Source organism: Castor canadensis, chromosome 9, assembly GCF_047511655.1.
Source record: "Castor canadensis chromosome 9, mCasCan1.hap1v2, whole genome shotgun sequence".
Taxonomy (NCBI): domain Eukaryota; kingdom Metazoa; phylum Chordata; class Mammalia; order Rodentia; family Castoridae; genus Castor; species Castor canadensis.
The window spans coordinates 24,320,384-24,346,845 of record NC_133394.1 but is presented as its reverse complement, the minus strand read 5'-3'; the positions used below and the strand labels follow the sequence as shown (position 1 = coordinate 24,346,845).

General features: G+C 34.1%; 1 protein-coding gene across 10 annotated transcripts in view; it reads right to left on the bottom strand.

Annotated features, from left to right (window-relative positions):
• Ccser1 (coiled-coil serine rich protein 1) overlaps window positions 1-26,462 on the bottom strand; it is a 1,264,311-nt gene that overhangs the window by 681,202 nt on the left and 556,647 nt on the right. For 7 of the 10 annotated variants that reach the window (XM_074041363.1, XM_074041362.1, XM_074041366.1 and 4 more), the window contains one exon: window positions 15,959-16,042. The exons of 1 other annotated variant lie outside the window; for it this stretch is intronic. In XM_074041363.1, coding sequence (XP_073897464.1) covers window positions 15,959-16,042 — 84 coding nt within the window. Of the gene's footprint in view, window positions 1-12,626; window positions 12,726-15,958; window positions 16,043-26,462 lie in introns of those variants that run through there. 2 more of the 10 variants (XM_074041370.1, XR_012435621.1) reach the window with 2 other exon arrangements.

Sequence of the window (26,462 nt, the reverse complement as noted above, 5' to 3'; positions counted from 1 at the left end):
AGCAAGGTAGCAGGATATAAAATCAACATAGAAAAATCCTTAGCATTTCTATACACTAACAATGAGCAAACGGAAAAAGAATGTATGAAAACAATTCCATTTACAATAGCCTCAAACAAAATCAAATACCTAGGTGTAAACCTAACAAAAGATGTGAATGACCTCTACAAGGAAAACTATACACTTCTGAAGAAAGAGATTGAGGAAGACTATAGAAAGCGGAGAGATCTCCCATGCTCATGGATTGGTAGAATCAACATAGTAAAAATGTCGATACTCCCCAAAGTAATCTACATGTTTAATGCAATTCCCATCAAAATTCCAATGACATTCATTAAAGAGATTGAAAAATCTACTGTTAAATTTATATGGAAACACAAGAGGCCACGAATAGCCAAGGCAATACTCAGTCAAAAGAACAATGCAGGAGGTATCACAATACCTGACTTCAAACTATATTACAAAGCAATAACAATAAAAACAGCATGGTACTGGCACAAAAACAGACATGAAGACCAGTGGAACAGAATACAGGATCCAGATATGAAGCCACACAACTATAACCAACTTATCTTTGACAAAGGAGCTAAAAATATACGATGGAGAAATATCAGCCTCTTCAACAAAAACTGCTGGGAAAACTGGTTAGCAGTCTGCAAAAAACTGAAACTAGATCCATGTACATCACCCTATACCAAGATTAACTCAAAATGGATCAAGGATCTTAATATCAGACCCCAAACTCTTAAGTTGATACAAGAAAGAGTAGGAAATACTCTGGAGTTAGTAGGTATAGGTAAGAACTTTCTCAATGAAACCCCAGCAGCACAGCAACTAAGAGATAGCATAGATAAATGGGACCTCATAAAACTAAAAAGCTTCTGTTCATCAAAAGAAATGGTCTCTAAACTGAAGAGAACACCCACAGAGTGGGAGAAAATATTTGCCAACTATACATCAGACAAAGAACTGATAACCAGAATATACAGGGAACTTAAAAAACTAAATTCTCCCAAAACTAATGAACCAGTAAAGAAATGGGCACATGAACTAAACAGAACTTTCTCCAAAGAAGAAATTCAAATGGCCAGAAAACACATGAAAAAATGCTCACCATCTCTAGCAATAAAGGAAATGCAAATTAAAACCACGCTAAGATTCCACCTCACCCCTGTTAGAATAGCCATCATCAGCAACACCACCAACAACAGGTGTTGGCGAGGATGCAGGGAAAAAGGAACCCTCTTACACTGTTGGTGGGTAGACTAGTACAACCACTCTGGAAAAAAATTTGGAGGCTCCTTAAAAAGCTGGACATCGATCTACCATTTGATCCAGCAATACCACTCTTGGGGATATACCCAAAAGACTGTTACTCCAGAGGCACCTGCACACCCATGTTTATTGCAGCACTATTCACAATAGCCAAGTTATGGAAACAGCCAAGATGCCCCAGCACTGACGAATGGATTAAGAAAATGTGATATCTATACGCAATGGAATTTTATGCAGCCATGAAGAAGAACGAAATGTTATCATTCACTGGTAAATGGATGGAATTGGAGAACATCATTCTGAGTGAGGTTAGCCTGGCTCAAAAAACCAAAAATCGTATGTTCTCCCTCATATGTGGACATTAGATCAAGGGCAAACACAACAAGGGGATTGGACTTTGAGCACATGATAAAAGCGAGAGCACACAAGGGAGGGGTGAGGATAGGTAAGACACCTAAAAAACTAGCTAGCATTTGTTGCCCTTAACGCAGAGAAACTAAAGCAGATACCTTAAAGCAACTGAGGCCAATAGGAAAAGGGGAACAGGTACTAGAGAAAAGGTTAGATCAAAAAGAATTAACCTAGAAGGTAACACACACGCACAGGAAATGAATGTGAGTCAATGCCCTGTATAGCTATCCTTATCTCAACCAGCAAAACCCCTTGTTCCTTCCTATTATTGCTTATACTCTCTCTACAACAAAATTAGAAGTAAGGGCAAAATAGTTTCTGCTGGGTATTGAGGGGGGGGAGCGGGAGGGGGCGGAGTGGGTGGTAAGGGAGGGGGTGGGGGCAGGGGGGAGAAATGAACCAAGCCTTGTATGCACATATGAATAATAAAAGAAAAATGAAAAAAAAATGTCAGATTAGCTAAGAAGTGAAAAGTCAACGAACAAGTATCTTTTCAGTTGATTTAACCTTACCTCCCTTCTCTATAATGTGGCATTTCTTTGCATATCAAGCATGGAGTCAGTTTCAGTTGGAGGAAGGATTAGGGCCAGCCTGAAGCATCCCTCACTTATTTTCCTGCTGCTTATTAGCCGATGGGAAGCCTCATTATTATGCCAAGCCTCAGTTTCCCTGTGCAGAGCCCAGCAAGCATGGCAATACCACAGTTCTGGAAACAGCGTTGGAAAACAGACTGAGTAAATGAATGGAGACTGACATGAACAAAGGACAGTGGGGATCATATAAAGAAGACATCTACTGTTGTTGGCATTAGATGCATTTTATTCCTCAGTATTAATTATTACAATTGACATGTATTGCTTTTTGTGTAATTGGAGTTTGAACTCAGGGCCTATGCAAGAGCTGTGCCCAGGAGCCACACCTTTTTGCTTTAGTTTTTTTTTAGACAGGGTCTCATTCCTTTGTTGGGGGTTGTCTTTGGACCATGCTCCTACTTCTACCTTCTGTTTAGCTGGGATTACAGATGTGCACCACCTACCCCTGACCTCATACAATATTTTTAAATTGTAATTTAGTCTTGTTACTAAAATAGTTTTTTTCACTGAATAAGGACAATTGGTAAAAGTTATGCAACTGAGATAAATGGAAGGTTCAGTATGGAAGCCTTAAACCCTGGGAGCCTTTATTTGCTGATTCAAATGACTTCTGGCTAGCTGTGTAATAAAGCAAGAACTTCAAAATGTACCAGGTATTGAGAATTTAGTACAAGGAAAACTGGTCATTGTATCTAGCAAATTATAAGAATTTTAAGAATCTCTTATTCCAAAGCAATCAAGTTCTATAAACTTCAATAGTTCAGAAATGCCATAACTACCAACTTGACAGTCTCTCTTTTTTTTTGTTCCATTCAGCCTGACATTCAGTAAATCTGTGCATGCCCCAAGCAGTGGGAAATAATTTCATTTAAGGGATTTCACAATGGACCACATTTTCTTTTCCACTGCAAACATAGTCATGCTTATATATGCAGAATTTCTTTAAATGACCCTTCATAGAGCTATAACTTTGATCAACTTATTGAATATCTTTGATCCTTTAGTTTCCTCAATTATAAAAGAAAAAAAATATGACCAAGGGGAGGTGGGTTACATAAGCAAATTACCATACATAATATTGACACTTAATATGAGAATTTATCTGCTTTATATTTTTCTCAACCTTTGGTACTTTCATGAATATAGGTTCTGAACATTTTGTCATTTTAAAGCTATTTTATATATGTACACATATTTTTCTCTTTAAAGTATCATAAACTTTCTACCAAGAGCTAGTTTATATTACTAATTGTTTATATTGTAAGTGCTTCTTGATGGGGTTGCATCCTCATAAATCCAACATAAATCAAAAATATCATGTCAAAAATTCATATAATAATACACCTAAGCTACCAAAATACCATAGCTTATCCTAGACTTAGATACATTAGCCTATACCTTGGCAAAATAGTCTAACACAAAGCTTATTTTACAGTGAAGTATTGAATATCTCCTGTAGTTTATTGAGAGTTATATTGAAAGTGAAAAAAGTTTTAGACAATATGCTTTCTCACCATTATAAATTTGAAAAAGAAAAACTGTTAATTAGACATTGTAATTCAGGGCTATCTCTATAAATTACCACAAAAATAGTGTTTTAAAAAAAGAGATTGTATAATTTCATCAAAATGGTTTTCTTTCTAGTGAAATGAAAAGAAACAGAGGAAATTAGTAATAACTAAATTTTTTAAAATTTTGCAGTTTTTTTCCTGATTTCTAGAATATTTTAGATGGCAGTCAATTTTGACTCTGCCCTCCCCCTTTGCTTCTATAATCTCTCTGAATAAGTGGTATTTGGATCATTTCATACTTTTACCCTGCCACATTCTTTGTCATCTTTTATGGTGGCCCGATTTTGCATTTGGTTTGTTCTCTAGAGCCTCTTCAAGGAAATTATATACCCAGTCACACAACCTCTCTTCCCTTTTCTCCTAACTTTTACCTTCCAAATTACACACTTAAAAAACACAATACTGCTTTGCTGAACTTTGATATAAATTTCATTCATTCCTTGAAATATTTACTGATTGTTAATTTGCCAGATGCTGAGTTCCTAAAGACACCAAGGGCCCATAATTAAGGGGCTTGTCAATGAAAGAGAAACCAGAAAAACATAAGAGAAGAGCAATTAAACCCACAAAATCTGCCTATTCATCTGTTATAGAAATTAGAAATAATCCTAGAAATATTTCAGCTAAATAATGGCAAATTGAGATGCAACTAAACTTTTAAAATCCATTTCTACCCCATTTATTCATCTTGTGTTCATTAAACAAGTAACATTTTTGAGCAGTAGAGGATACCAGGTACTTGCTGCTGTTTGTTTAGATGTAGTCCTTTTCTTCGCTTTTGAAAATTTCCTCCATCTAAATTTCCCCAACCATGGTAGATTTGTTGTTGGTGTGAAATACATGTATGTATGAGAGTACAGATATTGTGTTCATACATGTTATGTAGATATAGTCCATTAAAATACGTTTGCTGGCCAGGTATGGTGATGCATGTCTACAATCCTAGCTACTCTGGCGGCTGAAGCAGCAAGATTGTGAGTTTCAGGTCAGCCTGAGCAGCATAGCATGACCCCAGTTCAAAACAAATTGCTTGCTTAGACTAAGTAGTTCAAGGAATATGGTCCTTGATGATTACTTCTGAACTGAACGCACTTGGGAGTTAGGGGATGCAGGAAGCAGTTCTCTTTGGGGTCCCCTATCTGTCTAGAGATGAAGCCTATCAAAGGAACTCAGATGTCAGCAGTTCCCTCTGTGGGTGTTTCATAAAATGAGGAAGATTTACTCTGATCACAGCAGATGAAGACCAGAAGTCAAAGCCATGCCACAACCTACTGTAAACTATCACCTATTCTTACAAGGACTCATTCATGTTTTGCCCAGGTCATTTATCCTTCCCTACATTGCCAACACCTCCTTCCCCTCTTCCTTATCAAAGGACATTAGATGTGGTGTATTCAGAGTTCTTTCTAAAGATGCCCCTGTGCAAGTAATAAATTCATATATCTTTTCTCCTGTTAATCTGCCCATGGTCAGTATATTTTGTAAATTTACAGTCTCTCAGATGATAGAAGGAAAGTCTTCCCTCCCCTCTAGTCTTTTCTCTTTATTGTTCTGATAGTGCTAAGCAATGATTTCACAAGCAATTTGTTAAAATGGGCTCATTTATTGTATTTAACTCAGATGGAAGGAGTGTCTACAAAATAGGATTTGGTATCAGAAATTACATTAAAATTAGCCTGTGAGATCCTATTCCCTTTCTGATAAAAGCAGCCATGAGGCCTCCAAGGCTGTGAGAAGTTCTTGTACATGATTCCTCTGAAGTAAGTCTTTCTGTTTCATTTTTACCAGAATTGAAATAAGTCTACTCAATTCTGAGCACTCAAGTCTATTACTACCAGGCACTTTGTAAGCAATCTATAAGCAGTAGCTATCATTTTTATTATAGTATTTTTGTGTAGCAAAACTGAATTCTGTTATACTATTTTATAGTACTAATCTTACTGCTTTATAATTTAGAAATCTGTCTATATAGGGGGAAAAACATATTCAAGGAGTCAGTTAAACTTTGTTTCAAATCTAACTCATTACTTGTTATTCAGACTTGAAGAAATTACTTGATCTTTCTGAATTTCTGTTTTATTATGGAAGAACTGGAAGTTGTAAGACTTCTTGATTTTATTATAGAAAATTAAAAGCAATAAACCAAAGCATTCATGAAAGCAGCTGTTAAACAGCAGGTGCTCAGTATTTAATAGCTGTTGTTGTTAACAGATACATTATCTGTTTATACTTGTCTTCCTCATGGGAAGGTTTATTCCTTAAAGACAGAGACCACACTCTTTCTTCACTTTTTTAAAACCTTGTTGCAAAATTCCTGGCTCAGAATGGCTTTCAAATGTTTATAGATAATCTATTGTGAAGTAGAACTTTATGAATCCTTATACTGTTAAATAAAACAAGAGGCCAGGGTTGAAGCTCTACATCAACCAACTTAAACTAAGTTGTTTATCTGACCTTCATAAAGAAAGGAGATAGGGAAGTGATAGCCAAATTCCAAACAGTGCAATTTTAGCCAGCCTGATAATGAAACATCTCTGCTTTAATCCTTATAAGGAAAGTAACCTGAAGTAACCTAACGATAGCCAATTTACTTTTTGTATTATTATTCCCTGTTCCTGCTCAGGCTGCACTGTAAGACCACCTATTCTGCCATTTCCAAGAAAGGGCTTTTTATAAATCTTTAAATGAGATCCATGCTTTATTCATGAATTGCTAATAAAAGCTAATTAGATCTTTAAACTAAATTTGTTATAATTTTGTATTTAAAAGTACAAATATGCATACACATACAGCCCATATGTCTCTTTTGAACTTTAACTCTCCAGTAATTCAGAAACATGCTTTGTATTTTTTTGAATCTGATCTGATTCTATGTTTTTGGTTATCATTATGTCCCATTGATTACTTAACTAGCTGTATTTGATAAATTTTAGCCTAAGTAGTAGACTTTGGATTGACATCACAAAGTAAATAATAAAGAAAAAAGGTAGTTTGCAAATTGTAAGACAAACCAAATAAAATAAATGAAAACATATCCAAAGTATTTAACTATTTATATATAAATCTATTTCAACTACATGCTTTGCCCACAGTGTGGCTGTATCCTCCTTTTAAAAGTCATTTATGCCTTAAAGGTAAAACACTTTACAGGCATTTAAATTTTGCAACAATCACTTCGCCCTATGGTTTACATACATGACATACTGCGATATGACAACATTTTGTGATAAAGACTTAAACAAATATGTAGGATTGCTACAGGAAATGCTACCAAATATTAAAGATTGTATCTTTTGGCAGCTCTTCACCAGGGTACTGAAGTGTGTAAGGAACTCGTGGCTAATCCTCATTATGTATCATAGGATATTGTCACATTCATACTCCATCTGTCTCACGGAGCAGCCTAGGAGAGTAATTTCTGCTGAGATAAGCCTTTTCTGGAATATGTGCAATTAATTTTCCTGAAAAAAGGAAAGTAGCCTGACACTTTAATAATGTTTAAGTATACCTAACCTATTTCTTTTCTGTTCCTAATGTTCCCTAAATATGAAAAAGAAAGAGGATTTGAAAGTACTTACAGCTGTCTGTTCTTATGTAAATCACCCACTAGGCTGTAATATTCTATCTTAAAATGACTGGCATGAAATAACACCATAAATTATAATAGAATGTAGAGCAAGTGGGGAATTACTTCTAAGATGAATTTGGGATATCACGTTCATACAAAAAGAATGTTTCTCTTATTAAGTAGGAATTATTCTGTTCTTAAAGTTTCCAGGGTGTACAATTTTATTCAATTTGAATTCTGAACATATTTTTAAACTAAATCAAAATTACTCTTCTCTTCAGATTCTTGATAAAGTGCTTTTTACCAATATGTGTTTCTTAGTGAGACTTTTATTAATTTTATTGTGCATAATAACCTGATTACACATCGTGCTACACTTCCAGTTTTTCAATTCCCTTCAACTTTTCAAAAATAATCAAATCTCCAAGCTCCCTTACATCACTCCGCCCTATGGTTTACTATTTAAATATTAACAAATGAGCTCAGAGCTTGACTTACATTCCAAGTACTTTAAAGGACCTGGGAAAGAAGATGTTTATGTGTTCATTTATACCCAAGTAAGAATATAATTTCTACATTTGCTTTAAATGAGAACAAAGAAGGCTTAATAACATAAGAGGGTGCAACATCTTAACTTTGTTATGTCACCTGGCTCTTTTGAGTTAATATTACATTACAGGAGGCAAAAGAGAATTCTCAGCGATATACCTCTCAAACAGATGCCTTATACCTTTCTCTTCTTTAAGAAAAACTTAAGGTTAAATAATAATCATGAGAGTAAATGAATGTTAGCAATTGCCAGAACAGAAGTGCAGCTGGCTAATACTCTGACCTGCTAAACTTTGTAACGATGAGACCATCAAAAACTAGTATGTAAGTTTTAATAAACTGAATATTGCTTTGTAAAGTCAAGTCATAAGCAATTACCAACTCATGCTTATGATGCAACATGTACTGTTTTATTACTGCATGAATTTTAAAATAGAGAATTAAAATGAAAAACAAAGCTCAGTGAAAGATTTAATGATGAACTCAAATTTCCAAGTACCTTTATCATTCACATTCATTCCATTGTTTTAAATCTTAAACCATTAAATTAAATGGTAAAATTTAGTGAGTCTAGGTTCATTCCCTTGTTACAATAATTATGTTTTCATTGCTTATTTTAAATTTATCATTGAATGCACAGTACCACCCAGATTAAGGGAATAAATTGCATTTCAGTATAGCTGAAAAGTTCTAAAGTGTCAAATGTAACTCTCACCAGGATAATTTGTAGCTGAATCCCTGTGAATATTTCATCTCTATAACTACAAGTTATCCTAGCTAGTGTCCACTTATAAATTCATTGTTTATTTAAAACTGAGTAATAAAAATGTGATAATTAAAATTTTTTTAAGTTGTAAGATATACATATACATACATATATGTAAACTCAATCATAACCCAGAGTTAGTGAGAATTTAGAGCTAAAAATTTTTCTCAGGGAAGTCTTAGCATGGATATATTTTAGAATCTTGGCACATTGTAATAGTAAATACAGGTGCCTTTTAATCACTTTTAATGCAGTATAGTTAGTATACCACCTTACTGCTTATCTTTGAAACATATGGTGGTGGGCCAGGCATAGTGTAATCCCATCTACTCAGGAGGAAGAGATCAAGAGGATGGTGGTTTGAGGCCAATCTGGGCAAAATGTTATTAAAGCCCCATCTCAACAAACAAAGCAGGTATGGTAGAACATACCTATTACCCCAGCTGAGGGAAGCATAAGTTAGAGGGTCATGCATGGCTGGCTCGTGTGAAACCCTACATGCAAAGCAACTTGTACCAAAAAGGGCTGGGGAATGACTCAACTGCTAGAGCACCTACCTAGCAAAAACAAGGTCCTGAGTTTAAACTCCATGTCTTTTTGGGATACACATTGAAACTTTCATTTTAAACAGAAATACTTGACCTTTTACTCACATCAACTAGAAAATGAGTAAAAGTATCCAAAGAGAGGAATCTGAACCATTGAATATGTAAAAGTTAAGAACCATATGCAACTAACAATTTATTCTTGCCAACATAATCAATCATATAAATTTATTTGCTATTTTGGACATAATATAAATAGTAGGTATCCAAATTCCTACTAAAACAAAACCAAAAATTTATAGCATGGCATGCTGACCTAACTAGGACAATTAAATGTGTTCCAAACAGTCAAAAAAGCTACAGCATAAAAAACAAAGATTTTTTGCATTCATAAGTTAACTTCAGCTTACTTAAAAATATTTTGAATCTATTTATAAATAAATGACAAATATATTTTCTTTACCACTCTGTGGCAAACTTTACAACCAAAGTGTGAAACCATTTATAGGATTTCCGAAACCATTTAGAAGATTAAGAATCATTTATAAGAAAACATCTATTCCCTAAACACAAGGTTACACTCACCATCAATGTTCATGGCAGATTTATGTCAGCCCCATTGATAATGTATACATGTCCCTCGGTTCACACTAGAAGTAAAACCGCACAGCATTCTGCAACATCACCTTCACTACATAGCTGAGGAAAAGCTAAAATGTTTTGACTAAGTGAGGAAATACTTTCTTACTCATTGCCTTATATCATTAAATTTAATAAAATTAAATCTATATAACTGCTTTACATAATGTTTAATATTATAATCTACTCTGATTATGCATATATCCATCAGCTATTGTTTAGAATTTTGGGCCCAATCCACACCTTTCTTTAAGTATCTTAATAAGATAAGTGAGTGAAATTCACAAATCTTCATGCCAAGTAGAAGTTACATTTCCAACAAGCAAAAAGTGTCCAACACACTTTATAAAAAAAAATACACTTACATTTTAATGCATGTGTCAAATTTCATGTTATCATAAATGCCATTATTTCCCCCAACACACCTAGATTATAGGAATGAAAACCACTAAATTCACCTAAATTTTAATGTGCTTTCCAAAGATATGTGTCTGTTTTTCAAATTATAATAGATATTTGTCATTAAGAATGCAACACGAAGCTGGGTAAGGTGATACACACTGTAATCCCAGCATTTGGGAGGCTCAGACAGGAGGATTACAATTTCAAGGTCATCCCTGACCAACCAACCAACCAACCAACAAAGCAAAACTATAGAATTACACAACACAGAAAGTGAGCATTCTTATTACCCAAATATAAATAATATTATTCCAGACTTCCTATATGTATGTAGTTCTCATACCATGTTATTGTACAACACACAATTCAAAAATCTTCCTTCTCCTATACCTAATAATTTCATAAATAATGCAGGTATGTAAATATGTGGTATATAATATAGCTACATAAATATTAATGTACTTTATCAAATTCAGTATTAATGAATATTTATTATTTTTCTATATTTTAAGTATTATCATGCTATACTCTGAATGTGTTTCCCAATATTTCTTATTGGAATCTTAATCCCCAAGGCCACAGTAATAAGGCATAACAGGATAAATCAGATTTAGTATTGATTACTGCCACTGTAGAAAGAGCACCAGGGAGAGACCTCTTATTTTCTTCCATGGGAGGATATAGCATACCTTCCCTTGGGAGGATATATTTTGGAAGCAAAGACACTGCAGTCTACCCTGTCAGCACCTTGACCATGGGCTTTCCAGTCTCCAGAACTGTACGAATTAGGCTTCTTTTTTTAATGAATTATCCAAGTCTATGGTATTTTTTATAGCAGCATAAAATAGGCTGGGAATGTGATGATATTTATTTGTTAAAGAAACTAAGGCCCAAAGACACAAAAATACCTAAATTTAGTCACAAAGGCAATTATGGCTAGTTAGAAACTCATATCCTGAATTCTTTTAGTCACTGTATTGATTCATTCTTCTCTTTGAGTAATTTGCTGACATATAATTTGCTGACATTTTTGGATGCATTGGGTCATGTCCATAATCCCACCTACTAGGGAGGCAGAGATCAGGAGGACCACAGTTTAAGACCAGTTCAGGCAAAACATTAGAACAAACAAACCAGGCATGGTGGCACTCCTCTGTAATCCCAGGTGCATAGGAGGTTCTTATCAGAAAAATAACTAAAGTAAAAAAGGGCTAAGGGTGTGACTCAAGTGGTAAAGCACTTACCTGGCAAGCATGTGTCTGAGTTCAAACTTCATTACCATCCCACATCCCTCCCCCCCCACAAAATTACTGAAATCATCTTTTCCCAAGGAAGAATAATACTCAGAATTATGCAAGAGAAGTAACAAAACACACCATGGCAAATCATAGTGCAGATTCTGTTCTATAATAAAATGATGGGGGGGGGGTGAATTTAACTATGATATATTGTAAGAATGTTTCTAAATGTCAAAAGGTAACCCCAGTAAAACAATAATATAATAATAAATAAAAATAAATAAAATAAAATACTTGGGAGTTGGTGTCCTACGATGTGAACCAATTCTTTTCTATCTACAGTACCACAACTTCTGGCTACAGGATATACAAGTTCATGACACTCCAATGTTCTAACATTTTATTTTCCTTGGACATCATAAAATAATTACAAATTGTTATTTCTCTCTGTTAAAAACCAATAATGCTCACCATGGTAAGTGATGCATAAAAATTTTCTAGATAATAATTTATGAATTCTTAAAATTGTTACGAGGAACAGAAACTGGTTATTGTTTTCTTCTTAAATGGAAAAGGATAAATTGAAAGTGGCTGTGAACTACACTCATTTTAGAAAGGCAGTTAACAGTGTGGCTACTTTGTCCAAACAAGAACAGTGTCTAATATGAAATTGAGTTATTATTTTGAGTTGTGAGGTGTATTTATGCTTTGTGAAGTCTACGAATCCAGTAGGCAAGAACTATTGAATTAAGGTAATAATTCTGAAATCATACAGTAGAAAAGGAACAATAATTTTTGGAATGTGTATTTACTGCTGGGGAAATATATACTAGAACACTTAGGCCACAACTGCAGTTGGTGATATTAAACAGGCCTAGCACAAAGCTCATGTGTTGTGAACTGAATTGTGCCTTCCCCCATTCATATTGTGAAGCCCTAACTCTCAATGAAATGGTATACAGAAGCAGGACCAATGAGACATGGTTGTGTTTAGAAAAGGATCTAAAGGTGGGCCCCCATAATAGGATCAGATGAAGAGACACCAGAAAACCTACTGTGGTTGCACCTTGGAAAGGCATCACAGTTAGAAGTAAGAAGACTGCCATCTGCAAAGCTTCACTGTAGTCCAACCATGCTGGTGCCCGATCTCAGACTTCAGCCTCCAAAACTGTGAGAAATTTGTTTGCTGTGTTTAGGCCATACAATCCATAGTATTTTATTATGGCAGCCCAAGCCTACTCAAATAGTATACAAAAAGCTCTAGCTCTATCCATGTGTTACAGTCCAAGGAAAGGCCAGTTCCTTCTGTAGGACTGGTTTTTAAATTTTTTTCCCCTGGGTATCTACAAGTAGATATTTATTCTCTAACACACAATTTCATTGAAGGACTGTATTTAATCTATTATTTCTAAAGCAATTTCTTTCAATGGGGAGCAATTTTGCCTGCAGAGGACCTTTGACTGCATCTAAAGAGTACTGCTCAAATCTAGCGGAGAGCCCTAGGGATGCTGGTAACTACCTTGTAACCCCCAGCAAAGCCACCTACAGTGACATGGCAACAATGCTCTTGTTGAGACAACCTGCACAGAAACAACTGAAAAAGCTTCATTTAAATGTTCTCTTCTGCTCCAATCTCAACCTCCCATTGATTAGCTTTTTATAACTTTTGAAACTATCACGGTCAGTATGAAGGTTATCTTGCTTATCAACTTAATTGGATTGAGAGACACCAATGAGATTAGTAAAGCATAGCTCAGAATGTCTATGAAAATGCTTCCGGTAATGATTAGATCATGAGGGCTCTGAAACAATCAATGGTTTAGTCCATTGATGCATTCAAAATTGAATAGAGTATTGGAAGGTGAAAGAAGCCTGGGTTTTGTTTGAGGTACTGGGTTGCAGGGGTATGTCTTTGAAAGGTGCAGTTTGGCTCTGTCCCCTTCCTCTTCCTCCTCTTTGTCACGCACTTGCTCCACAATGTCTCTGCCTTGCCATGGTCCTAAAAGCATTGGAGACTGTTGGACCATGGACTGAAACTCTGAAGCCATGAGCCAAAGTAAATCTTCCTTCCTTTAGATTCCTTGTCTCAGATATTTGTCACAGTGAATAAAAGACTGACAGGCTAAATAAACAAAACTAATTATAAAAATAAAAATTTCCTATCTATTGACTGTAAAGTCTTTCTTGGTATAATTCCATTCAAATGTGTTCTATAATGTACATATAGGCAAAAGGGCTTACGATAACATCAATGCTCAAGAAATGAAAAACCTATGATACTCAGTTCTAAATTGTTATAGATTACATATGTATATTATAATAATTAACAGTTAAACTGACTTCTAAAGTTGTTTACAATTTTTCAAGTTTAGATAAAGTATAAATGCAAAGTTTAGCCTCCATCTTCACAAAATGTCTTAAGTTGTTTCCAGTATCTGCAGTTAGATTCTACATTTTACATAGATCACAATGGTTTGTATTGCCTTTATGTTTGCCAGTCCTCATGCATGCTCTAAATATTGTTTTAATTACGAGTCTATCTTTTGCCAGTGTTTCTGCTCCTTTAAATTCTTAAATCATCACTTATTCACTTTACTCCTTAGTGACAGTCTTCTTTAACAAATCAAACTGTATTTTCAAAAGTTGAGATTTTTCTTTGTTGAAATATTCAGGATGAGTATGCAAACTGCATAGGACAAATGTGAAAATGGCACCTTGGTTATTACATGGGGATTTCCAGAAGATAAGTATCTAATTTGGGTAATCCAAGCTTAAAGAAAAGAAAAAAAAACTTATGTCTCATTTTAGCATGTCATCTAATACAAGACTCTCTTAGAGGGAGGGGCACCAAATTACTTTAATTATAGCTATGGAGCATTGGCTCTGGAAGTCATAATTTTCTCTCTTATTTCTCTCAACAAATGAAGGTCTGATTTCTTGTATATGCTGTGCTTTAAATCTGATCAAAATTAATGTTGAAAAGAAAACTGAACACTTCTTTCTGAGAAAATTATCCAAACTAAACAGTCCAGCAAAGTGAATGAATAGATACTTTGCTTTATTAAAATTGATGATTTTTTAAAATAAATACCTATACTTAATGTTTATTAAACTCAAACATATTTTTCTATGCCATGTAAACAAAGCTTGCAAATATACTATATAACTAGAAGTGTATACTAAATATAAAAACGTTTTCATTATGTAACATATGAAATTTGTATTATAAATATATATTTGTATATTTACAATAGGTTATTTCCAGTAAAGTAAAACATGTTCATTTTGTCTGTAATATTATTGCTATTTTTAATTAGCAGTTTGGATATCTTGTAAGATCATATTAATATGCTCATGGGACCAATAATCAGCACCAACCAATCATAGAACAAACTCTAAATAAAGGTCAAGTTTCAACAAAAATATTCTGACAGTTAAAAAGAGTCAATAAAATGTGCTATAAATTTGTACATCACACTAATAATATGTTAGGAGTTCCAGAAGCTTGTTGGTCTGTAAAGTCTTTTTTGTGATTGAGTTGTATTTAATAACTATATAATATGTCATTGTTGATGTAGTTAAATATGAAATAATCATAAGGGATATTTTGGACTGTTTTGCTTTTGATAATATGGGTCTCTTTTATTATGTAGTAGTTATCTTACTTGTATTATAAAAGTTCTTGGTGAGTTAAAAATTCATTCTCATTCTTTTTTACTCTTGTTTTATAGCATAAGAATTTTTTAATTTATATCCAGAATGTACATGTTTACTGTCAACTGTTCATTTATAGTCATAAATTAAAAACACATATCTAGAAAAATAATGTCCATACTTTTCGTCTTACCTACCAAATGTGTTTTCATGTTATGAAGGCATGATTCATATAAAATAACTACACTTTGAAATATGAGCAATAAGCATATTACATTTTGTATAATTTTTATGTTACTCGAAATAATATTAACATAATGGTACATTTTTGGTAGCTGAAAATAAAAACTAAACTCTGGGTTATTTTTGCAAGATTAGCAAGTATTTTGCTTCATTTTACCTGATTTTATCTCTAGACACAACTGTATGAAGTTAAATCATGCATTTTATAAAACATGTGGCCTTAGTCTTCAAATTTTTGATAGATGCAACTGAAACATCTAATCCTGGCTCAGTGACCTCTTTCTAGAATTATATAAATTTCCTCACATATAAAACATTCTCTCTATCGCTCAACTTGGCAAAGACAGAATTTTCATTCCTATAAAGCATTATAAAATTGATAATCAGATTGAGCCATTAGCCGTATTTACAAATAATTAATAATATCAGTGTTAACAGGTAAAAGTTCATAGAAAATATCCTTGCAAAGAAAGTATACAATGTAAGTCAAATATTGTCACTTACCAGCTCTTCTTGAAGTTGGGAAATGAGTTCATCCCTCTCTTTCAGCTGTAGCTTGAGCAAAGAGCATTCATCTTTCATTATATCCTATAAAAACATCAAAGAAATATGTTTAGCCTTTTCACTTTTCCTTTGATAAAGTCGGCATCACACAGTGGGAGATAATTGTATCTGACTAATGAAACTCAAATTTCCTCTGTGATGTGACATCTTTCATAATATTTCCAAGTTGCAAAAATTATCTTAAAATGTTATTATGTTGCACATAATTGTAATGTGTGGGTGTACATACAACGTATATATATATATGTATACAAATTTTGTACATAATTGGTTTTTAAATTTCTTTTTGGTTCCCATTTATCCATTGTGATTCCTAAGACAGAAACAACTAAGTTCTCAATTTCTTCCTCTTATATTTGTGCATAATAGTAAATGGACTATGATAATTGTATTCTAAAAGAGATACTTTACCAGTTGTTCCCCTACTATAATTCAATATTAATTCTCAAATCAATAGCCATGTTACAGTCTCATCATCAATGTTGTCCCTGTAGCATTTATCCCTTTCACTAGAATCTTTGTGCATTTAATATCCTCACTCTGAAAGGTACACTCAGCTAGCTATGGCTTCTAGGTACACAATCTGTCCACATCCACAGCCACTGTTACTTATGCTGGTGACTCAGATACAACTACTTAATCCAGAATTCTGCTTTCTAAGATGCAACTCATAAATACAACTACTTTTTGACCAGTTACTCAACACTGTCCCACAGACACGACAACATCCTCTTCCCCCTCACCGAGACTTCCCTTGTACTTATTTTCCTCATTATTCTCCTATTTCCTAAATTAATAACCAGGAAGTTATCCAACACTCTCAGCTTCTACTCATTCTGAACCAAATATTGGACCAAGTTCTTTAACCTCTGCTTCCTTAATATTTCTTGAACTTGATCCTCTATATTCTGTGTTGACTTACTCTAGGATTGTATTGCCTCTTACTTAATTTCTGCAAAAATCTCTAAATTGGTTTTCCCTCTCTATGTCTTTCAGATTCCTTACTGATCTTAGTGATTTTAAAAAAATGGGAATTAATTTCATCCCTTCGGAATAGAACAACCAATCTTTTTCAGGGGAAGTCCTTGGCATAGCATATTGTGCCCTTCATTAGCTGTTATTTGCTTATTTCACAAATTTCAAAGTTTTCAGATTCCAACACCGTCAAGCTGCTCATCAACAAAAGCAAAGAGATATTGATAAGTTAGAACTGCTCACTGTGTGTTGCCCAGTGTACAGAAAGTAGAACTATTAACAATATGAGAAATAGAATACTGAAAAATACTAACATATTTGGCAAGATGATCTCTTGAGTTAGAAATCTTATTGATGTGGAAAATTAAAAGGATTTTAATATTCTTGGGTTTCAAAATATGATTATTCCATTAACTTCTAGGCTAATCAATTTAACCTAGTGTTTTCTAAAATGCTCATTACTCTTAGAAAAACAGAATTTAATAATGATGATATAATCTGTGTCTCATGTAAGTATAATTAATTTTAAGTTCTAAAATTCAATTTTATTTTTTTCTATTTCAAAAATTACTCATGAAAGTGAACCTTAGTGGAATGGATTAAAGATGGCTATAAATTCTTCGCTACTATTCCTTTTGGAAGATTGGAATCAGTGCTGCTGTCCTTGGATCTGGGCTGGTGTTACTGACTTGCATGATTGGTCTCTGGAAGAAACTCTAGGTGGCTTTTCTAGATAGGTGAGGGAAGGTCTGTCAGCTTCCAGGATGTCTGTCAGGGTCGTGCTTTACAGACAGAATCCAGTAGACATGTTGAAGGATGCAAAACATAAGGTGCTTCCACTGATAGCAGAATAAGAACTAGCAAAGAACACCCAACATCAACTGCCAGCCTGAGAAGGAGCCATTTTGCAAATGGAGCCTGGGAAAGGGCCAGCCTACATATCTGGCCTGGTAGAGCCTTCAGGTGACGGCAGCCCACAGCTTCATTCTGCTTAACAAACCCACAGCTAGAACTGCCAGTTGAATCATTTCTAAGCTCTTGACTTACAAAATTGTGAACAACATTAGTTGTTGTAAGCTACTAACTTTTGGAATGATTTGTTACAGAGATCAACAGAACATACTGACAAATTCCAAATTATTATACTTGCAGCTAATATACATTGTGATTTATAATTGTGTGAGAATTTATGCAGTTAACTTACAAACAAAATATTTTGTGATTTAATTTTTGATTTTTTAAATTTAAGCTATGTTACATTTAAAATGATGTTTAAATAACGCATTTTGAATATAATAGAAATATATCTGAAATACAGATATGTGAGTTATTTCATTCCTGTACTTTGAGTTTACAAATTTGGTGACACAGAGCCAGATACTCAGAAATCTGAGTAATTTGACCCAAATTCAATTTCCTAAATCCAGGTCCATCTATTTTATATTTTGTCTGTAGTTAGAAGCACCCCATTGTTTAAGTTTATAGTATAAACAAATCAATTGTCAAAAAATAAAGGCAAGTAAAATCTGTAAATCACCTTGAAAATGATAAGGTACTGAAATTAAAAATTTGAATAAAAAAATCAAATAATTTATAATTCTTCCTCACTGCCATAATAATTCATCAGGTAAAATTATAAACATAATTCTTGGCTAAAAGTTAGAAAAACACATCAAATTTGGTATTGAATCATCATGACTCTCTTTCTATTTATAGACTTTCTGGTCTTCTCTCCACAGGGTTTTACTTTATGACTTACAAGGTGTTTCTTCATTCTTACAAACAAAAGGTCAAAAGGTTAAAAATAAAGGAAACAGACAACCCTGCCGAAGCCACAAGAACAGAATGTTTTGAATAAATGAAAAAGAGAATAAAAGCAGGAATATGGCAGGGAGGACAACAGAGCAGAGATTAAAAAACACATGACTGAATAATAATTGATGATGTATTTTGCAGCTCTACTTAGATAAGTGGCCTCATGTGATTCTCATGTTGACTTAACATTAAATTAGCATGCTGGCCACAAAACTGTTAACAAAATAAATCAGACATATACTGATCTTAATAAGTTCATGGGAGACATTCCTTTTCAGAGATTGAAATAAGGTCAGTGAAAACATCCTTTTCACTATTTATTATTTAGATTAAAATAACTGAAAAATATTTCAGAATCCATCAGTATTAATAATTGCTACATGATATTATAATATTCTCTTTTTATAAACATTCAGTTAAAACACATTAGAGATCTATCCTCATGTGCTCATTGAAGAGATGAACTAATATTTTGTTGATTTACTATAAATGTTTTTATTGATTAATTACATTTATTAGAAATGTAAACATAAAAGGCATAATATATTGTGAAATTTTTAATGATTATTCAATGAATTGAGCACTCTTGAAATTCTGAAATGCTCCACAATTCAAACAATTTTTGATGTCACAATTGCAAAATTCCACACCTGATCTCAAATAAAGGATTGCAGTCAAAAATGCAGGTATACTAAAAATATTGTGTAAAATTACCTTCAGGCTATGTGTATAAATGTTAATCTATTTTGTATTTACACTTGGATCTCACCCAAGAGATATATCATTATGTACATGGAACTATTCCAGTATAAAAGTACAAAATCTGAACCACTTCTGATCCCAAGCATTTCAATAAGTGACATTCAATCTGTACTATATTTACTAGAGCTAAAATACACATATTCGATCCTCAAAATGACTTGTTTCATTTTTTCTGAACTAACAAATATATTACCAAACCATACCATATACTGCATATTCTGAATATATTCATAATTAAAAATTAAGTGAATGATCCTTAGATATACTTACTCTGATTTATCATTTACAATGGATGTTACTGAAGTTTATAAACAAAATGCAAAATATAATGCAATTTAATATATATATGGAAATGATATTAATATATATATGGAAATGGCACTGAAATTATTAGTAATTTCTTTTTGAAGGCAAGGTCATGAACAAATACATGTTCAAAGTGAGTATCTTAGAAATGCATTTTTTAACATACAAATCAAATCAGGAAACAGCATTTTCCTTTGACACAATGGTACATCAGCAAGGATTTTTAAGTAATTAAAGAACAGAGTTGGGACACCAGCATAATCTTTTCATCTATAAGTGGTACTCAGGAAATCCTAAGCATTCTTACTGGTCTCCATCTTTTAAAAGATAATAAAAACACTTTATTTTTGAATTTATATTTGAATAAGGATTTATAATTTTCAAAGCACTTGATATAGAGAATTTCATTTTGATATTAGAATCTTTCTTGTATAAATCATTATGCTTATACAAATAATACTCAAATCTTTAACTGTGTGAAGATGTGTGGTCTGTATTTCATTCAGGATTTTTACTGAAAACTAAAATTTGAAAATAAAAATAGTTGTTAAATTTTTTGAAGCCATCTTAAATATCAGTGGAAAGAATGACAAATTTCCTAGGGTCATAGAGTTATGATGGATTTCAAATTAGTTTTCTGATGGGTTTCATCAAAACCAATTAAGAACAACATTGAAGATATAAATGTTTTTATAAATTCATCAACAATGGGCTTCTTAATAAAGGAAATTAATAAGCAGTAAATAATTTACACTGTCCCACTGGAATTTCTTGATAAGAATTCTTGGGGCAAGAAATGTCCTTAAGAGTCTTGGGGTTGTCTAATACCAACATGTTTTTTTTTCCTCAAAAAGGATTGCAATTATACCTTAAACTATGTAAGCAATTGTTTACTTGTCCCTGCCCATAATGTAGATACAGGAAAAAGCAAACAAACAAACAAACAAAGCCAAAATGGTTATAAACACCGTGTTAAAAATTATTTTCTGTTATAAAGCAAGATTGCTTTCTTTTCATACTTTTTTTTGTTGTTGTCTTTTCTTTTTTGGTGCTGGGATTGAACCCAGGGCCTCACGCATGCTAGGCAAGCGCTGTACCACCGAGCCACATCCCAGCCCTCTTTTCATACTTTAAATAGGAGTAAAGGAAGTCTTATCCTTCCACATCACGAATTTAGTAAGAAATTGTTGGAACATCATAATGAACTTACTTTCTTGAAAGGAAGTATTAGCTGTTAAATGAGGCAGGCATCTCTAGGGGCAAACTCCTACATTAATGCTCTCTCAAATGTCCATTCCTTTATTTTCAGGCAGAACTTTATGATGTAAACTGAACATGTCTGGAGGCATTTCTGTTTACCATTTTAACTTTGCAAACATGTGCTCCATGACCTTGAGCTAAGCATGCACTAAAATGTGTCCACCATCCGTCCTTTGTAAATTTTAAACTTAAAAAGTGTGCACACTCAGGACTGTACCCTTAACTGAGCATGCTTAGGAATGTGCCACCCTTAAAGTGCTTTCCTATATGAACATACATAGGCTCCCCAATAAAATCCCCATGTTTCCTTTGTTCAGGAAGGGTACTATTCTGGAAATAACTCAGGTGCTCTTCTTATCAGCTATAGGCAATAAATCTTTCTTCACTATTTTTTTAAGCAAAAATTTGAACTCATTTTAATTAGAACTGATATAAAAATAGTAGCTTTGGGACATTCACAATGTATAAACTTCTTAGTGAAAATAACAAAAGTTTAGTCTCTACCTGTTTTGTCTTTATGGTCACCAAGATGGAGACGCATTGAATTCCATTATAGAGGAAAAGAATTCAAAGACTTCAAACATATTCCCATTTCTCCATATAGGTTTGTAAGACAGTTTGTTTTCATTTTTTCTGTTTTCTTTTCTTTCTTTTTTGAGGGGTGTTGCATCATGTCTGTAGTTTTTAACATTGTTTCTTAGGAAAGTACCACCAATGAACTTCAATGTGGAAAAGATTCTCCTTATTCAAAAAGTGCTAAATGCATTTAAATCAGTAATGAAGATGTTGAAAATCTCTTTTGATTTTCAATAATTCACACCAAAGTGGTTTTACTACTGTGTTAAAGAGAAAAATACATGTGTAAGTGATATTTTTCTGGGTAATACACTTGACATGTCTTTACCTCAATAGATAGATTTCTCATATACCCAAGTTCAGCACATGGCAGTGTGCAGTGTCCTCGCCTGGTTTTCTTTTTATTATTTTTTTCCTTTATTTACTTATTAATTTTTCTTTAGAATTCCTTAATAGTACAAGGGGGTTTCATGTGAAAATCCATATATATGTACAGTGTACTTTGAGTAAATTTATCCCCTGTGTTACATTCTCTTAACCCCCCTCCATCCTTCCTCCTTTTTATAAACAATGTGTAATGGGTTTCTTTATGTTATCTCCATATAGATATGAGTAACTTACTTTGATCCTCTCTACCATCTCCTGTACCCTCCCAATTTCCCTTCCCCTGCCATTGGAACAACCCTCCTCTTCTGGTGTTCATTTTATCACAGGCAAACATAGGAAGAATTCTGAACAATATAAGCATAGGCAAGTATTTTTGAGATAGAACTCCAATCCCCCAGGAAATTGTACAGTTGAAAAATGGACTGCATCAAACTAAAATGTTTTGGCACATCAAAGGAAACAATTACCAGAATGGACAACCCACAGAATGGGAGAAAAATTGTCACCAACTATTTGTTGGATAAAGGAATAGTATCTGGAACATATAAAGAACTCAAAAGATTAAGTGTCAAAAGAGCTAATAATCCAATTAATAAATGGGCAATTGAATTAGTTCTCAAGAAGAAATACAAATAGCTAATAAAGACATGAAAAAAATCTTTAATATCCTTAGCCATGAGGCAATGCAAATCAAAACTACATTGAGATTTCATCTCATCCCAGTCAGAATAACAATCATCAAGAAAACAAATAGCAAATATTGGGAAAGAAGCAGGAAAAAAGAACCCTCATACATTAACAGTGGGAAGGTAAATTAGTCTAGCTACTAGACTAAACAACTTAAAATGGACCTACCTTATGACCTTGCTATACCACTTTTGGTCATATATATGAATTAATATAAACCAACAAGAGGAATATCTGCACACCCATTTTTATTTCAGTTCTCTTCACAATAGCTAAGTGATAAAATTAGCCTAGGTGCCCAACAACTAATGAATGGATAAAGAAAGTCTGGTACATATACACAATGGAATATAACTTGGCCATAAAGAAGAATGAAACTATGACATTTGCAGGAAAATGATGGAACTAGAGATCATCATATTACGTGAAATAAATCCAGCTCAAAAAACCAAACATTGTATGCTTTCACTCTTAGGCAGAATCTAGGTCTTTATCTTTTAAGTGATGTCTTGATCCAGTTTTGAGACCCTGACTAAAGAGGCCTGTTTGTTCCCTTCTGTAGCACCAGATTTATGTCCACACCTAAAACAAATTTCTTATCAAACTCTCAACTCCAAGACCATTAAGTTTCCTTCTGACACCTCTTCCCCTACATCTCACAGGCAGAACACCAGACAACTAGGGAGAGTCCCTATGCCCCAGAGCTCTTGAAATTATTCAAATTAGCCATCTCCAAGTTGCCTGTGAAACTCTAGTTCAACACAGTCTGCTTGTCTTGCATAGGCTGCTTGCTATAGCTGTTGCTTGCTGCTACTATTTCCTGGGGGGCAACCTTCTGGAAGCCCCTGTAGAGCAGCCTTTGCTCCTTTGCAACTGTTAAGTAACATACAGGTCTGCCTTTCACCTGCCAGTGTGTTGTGTCCCTGCATCACAAGGATCTTTAAATCTCATAGAGCATAGTGCCAGCAGAAGCCTGGCTGCAAGAAGGGGGACCCTTTCTGTTATCCTACCTAGACAAGTCATCCCTTGGCTTGTAGCAAACCTTCAGTCATCTGGAAAACAATGTGAATAACATTGGCCTCAGTTTGTAATGCATATGCATAATTTTAGATAAAAATGCCCTTCTGATTTTATCTGTTAATAAAGGAGGGTAAAATACAGAGAGACTTTCCTATTATTGGCAGATCCAAAAAATAAGATGTGTAGTGTTCTGCTTTATGGGGTGCTGAGTTGTGGCCCTGATGAAGAATATAAGAAAAGTAGTGTTTTAGAAATATTTCGAGGATTCTGACATAATTACAGAATTTTGGAGAAAGAGGGAAAAAAAGCAGAGAGCTCGATACTGTTCTGTACAGGAATCACAGATAATGTGGCTCAATTAAGCAGTGGTTTCAAGCAGTCCTGGGGTCAGAACACTAAACTGCAAAAAAGGCAGTGAACATTAGCTGAAGCTACAGATTACAGCTACAAAACATAAACCAGGATTACATAGTCTGGGGAGAAGTCAAGGTCATGCCTTGTTCTTTTTTAGTGACACTGATGGAGAACAACAGCGTACACAGTGGTATCTTCAAATACTCATTATCTTTACCATCATAAAGCGGAAGTCTTTTAAGATGGCATATAAATGAGTCTGGAAAAAGTAGCTCTTTTTTTCAGCCTTTGAAGTAGATAGGCTTTGAACAATTGCTTATGCAGTGAATTCCTGCACATTTTGCTCAACTACATAACTGACTTCCATTACAGAACAAAATTTCAGTCCAGAGATTGTATAAATTAAATTTAAGAACATTGAGAAATCTTATATGATCATCAAACAGTAAAGTATCTTTACGTTATCATCAAATATGGAAGAAAACCCATAGCTCTAGCAAGTGTTTTATACATTACCTCATCCTGTTCTCAATCTGGACTGAAAAGACTCATATTTGATCCCACTAATAATGTATAGTCTTCTGACATTCCACTCTGACATCAACACATTGACCACCTGGGTCAGAGCTCAGAATAAAGAGAGATCTCAGAAAATGGAGATTTGAGAATTCCCAGGATATTGATATAGTGGGAAAATAAAAAGATTTGGGAGACACCCGCATAGTGACATAGTGAAAAACAAAATGAAAATGACTGCAAAGGATAATAAAATGAACTGACACAGAAAGAAAAATGTATATCTCACAATAGTTTGGGGAGAAAAATACTTTTAAAAAAGGGTGTAAGTTCAATAATTTTAGAGCTAATAGAAGTAAAATAAGACTAAACAGTTTTCACTTGGCTTATCAAAAATATAAGCCACTGTTGACTTTAACAAAGCAGTTTCAGGTAGCATGTGGGAGGAAAGAAATCAGTATTACAGGTATTTTGAAAATTAAATGAAAGAGGTGAGCTACTAAATACACAATTACCAGACTGCAAGCCCTTTTCAAGAAACGTGTGGGTAGCAAAAGTGAAGAACAATAGTTCCTCATTTTTGGGTCATGTTGGTTCATTCTGGAGTGCTGTAACAACATACCTAAATCTGAACACTTTATAAAGAAACAAGGTTTCTTTAATTCTGTGAGAAGAGTCAAGAGCATGGTGGCAGCATGTGTTCTATTCTGGTAATAGTCTCATGGCCAACAGCATCATGATGGTGGCAGCATGAGTAAAAGAGAGAGATCACATAACAAAACAGGAAACTGGGGAGGGACCAGGCTCCCTTTCTTTATAACCATATGCTCTCATGTGAACTTATTTGCAACTACTAAACCTGCTGCACTCCCAGAGATAACAATAATCCATTCATGAGGCTGAAGCCCCATAAACTAATCACCTCCCACAAGGTGATTAGTGGGAAGTCCCCACTAAAGATATACCACCTCTTAACACTGGCATATTTGGGTCAAGTTTCCAGTACATCAACCTTTGAGAGACAAACCATACCCAAAACATAGCGATAGGCAATTAGGCTGAGATGATGATGATGATGACAACAACAATGATGTGTGCATATTTTAGATAAGAAAGTTTGAGCAGATTTAAAGACTAATGCAAAGGATTCTAAAGTTTATCATGTAAAAGAGTAATGACTGAAGGAAGAAAATCCTTCAGGTTTTAAAAGATGAAATCCCAGACGAAAGAGATTTTTAGCTATCCATGCAAAGAAGGAAATAAAATAATTTCCTTCTTTCCTTAATAAATGGTGGAGAATCCTCTTTCTAATGAGCTTTAACTGTGCATAGTTAAAGTAAAGGATTAGGTTGCTTTCTTCCCAAATATGTACGTTGAAGTCCTATGAACCGAGTGTTGTTTGGATGTAGGGTCATTGCAGATAGAGCTAGTTGAGATGAGCTAATACTGGAGTTAAGGTGGAACTTTCTATAATGGGTGACATACTTATAAAGAGAAAATTTTGACACAAAGGAACCCACATGGACATAGCACTATATGGAAGTGGGGGTTTGCTGTCACAAACCAAGAAACTACTAGAAGCCAAGGGTGAGGAGTACAACAGAACCCCCTTAGCAACTGCAAAGGGAGTAAGTTGGGCCAATATCTTGATCTCAGACCTCCAGCTTCCAGACCTGGATACAACAGATTACTGTTGCTGTTTAAATCACTGAGCTTGTGGTATTTTGTTGCTGAAGCCCTAGGAAACAAGTATATAGATATACCCATAATTCTGATGGCTTTCTTA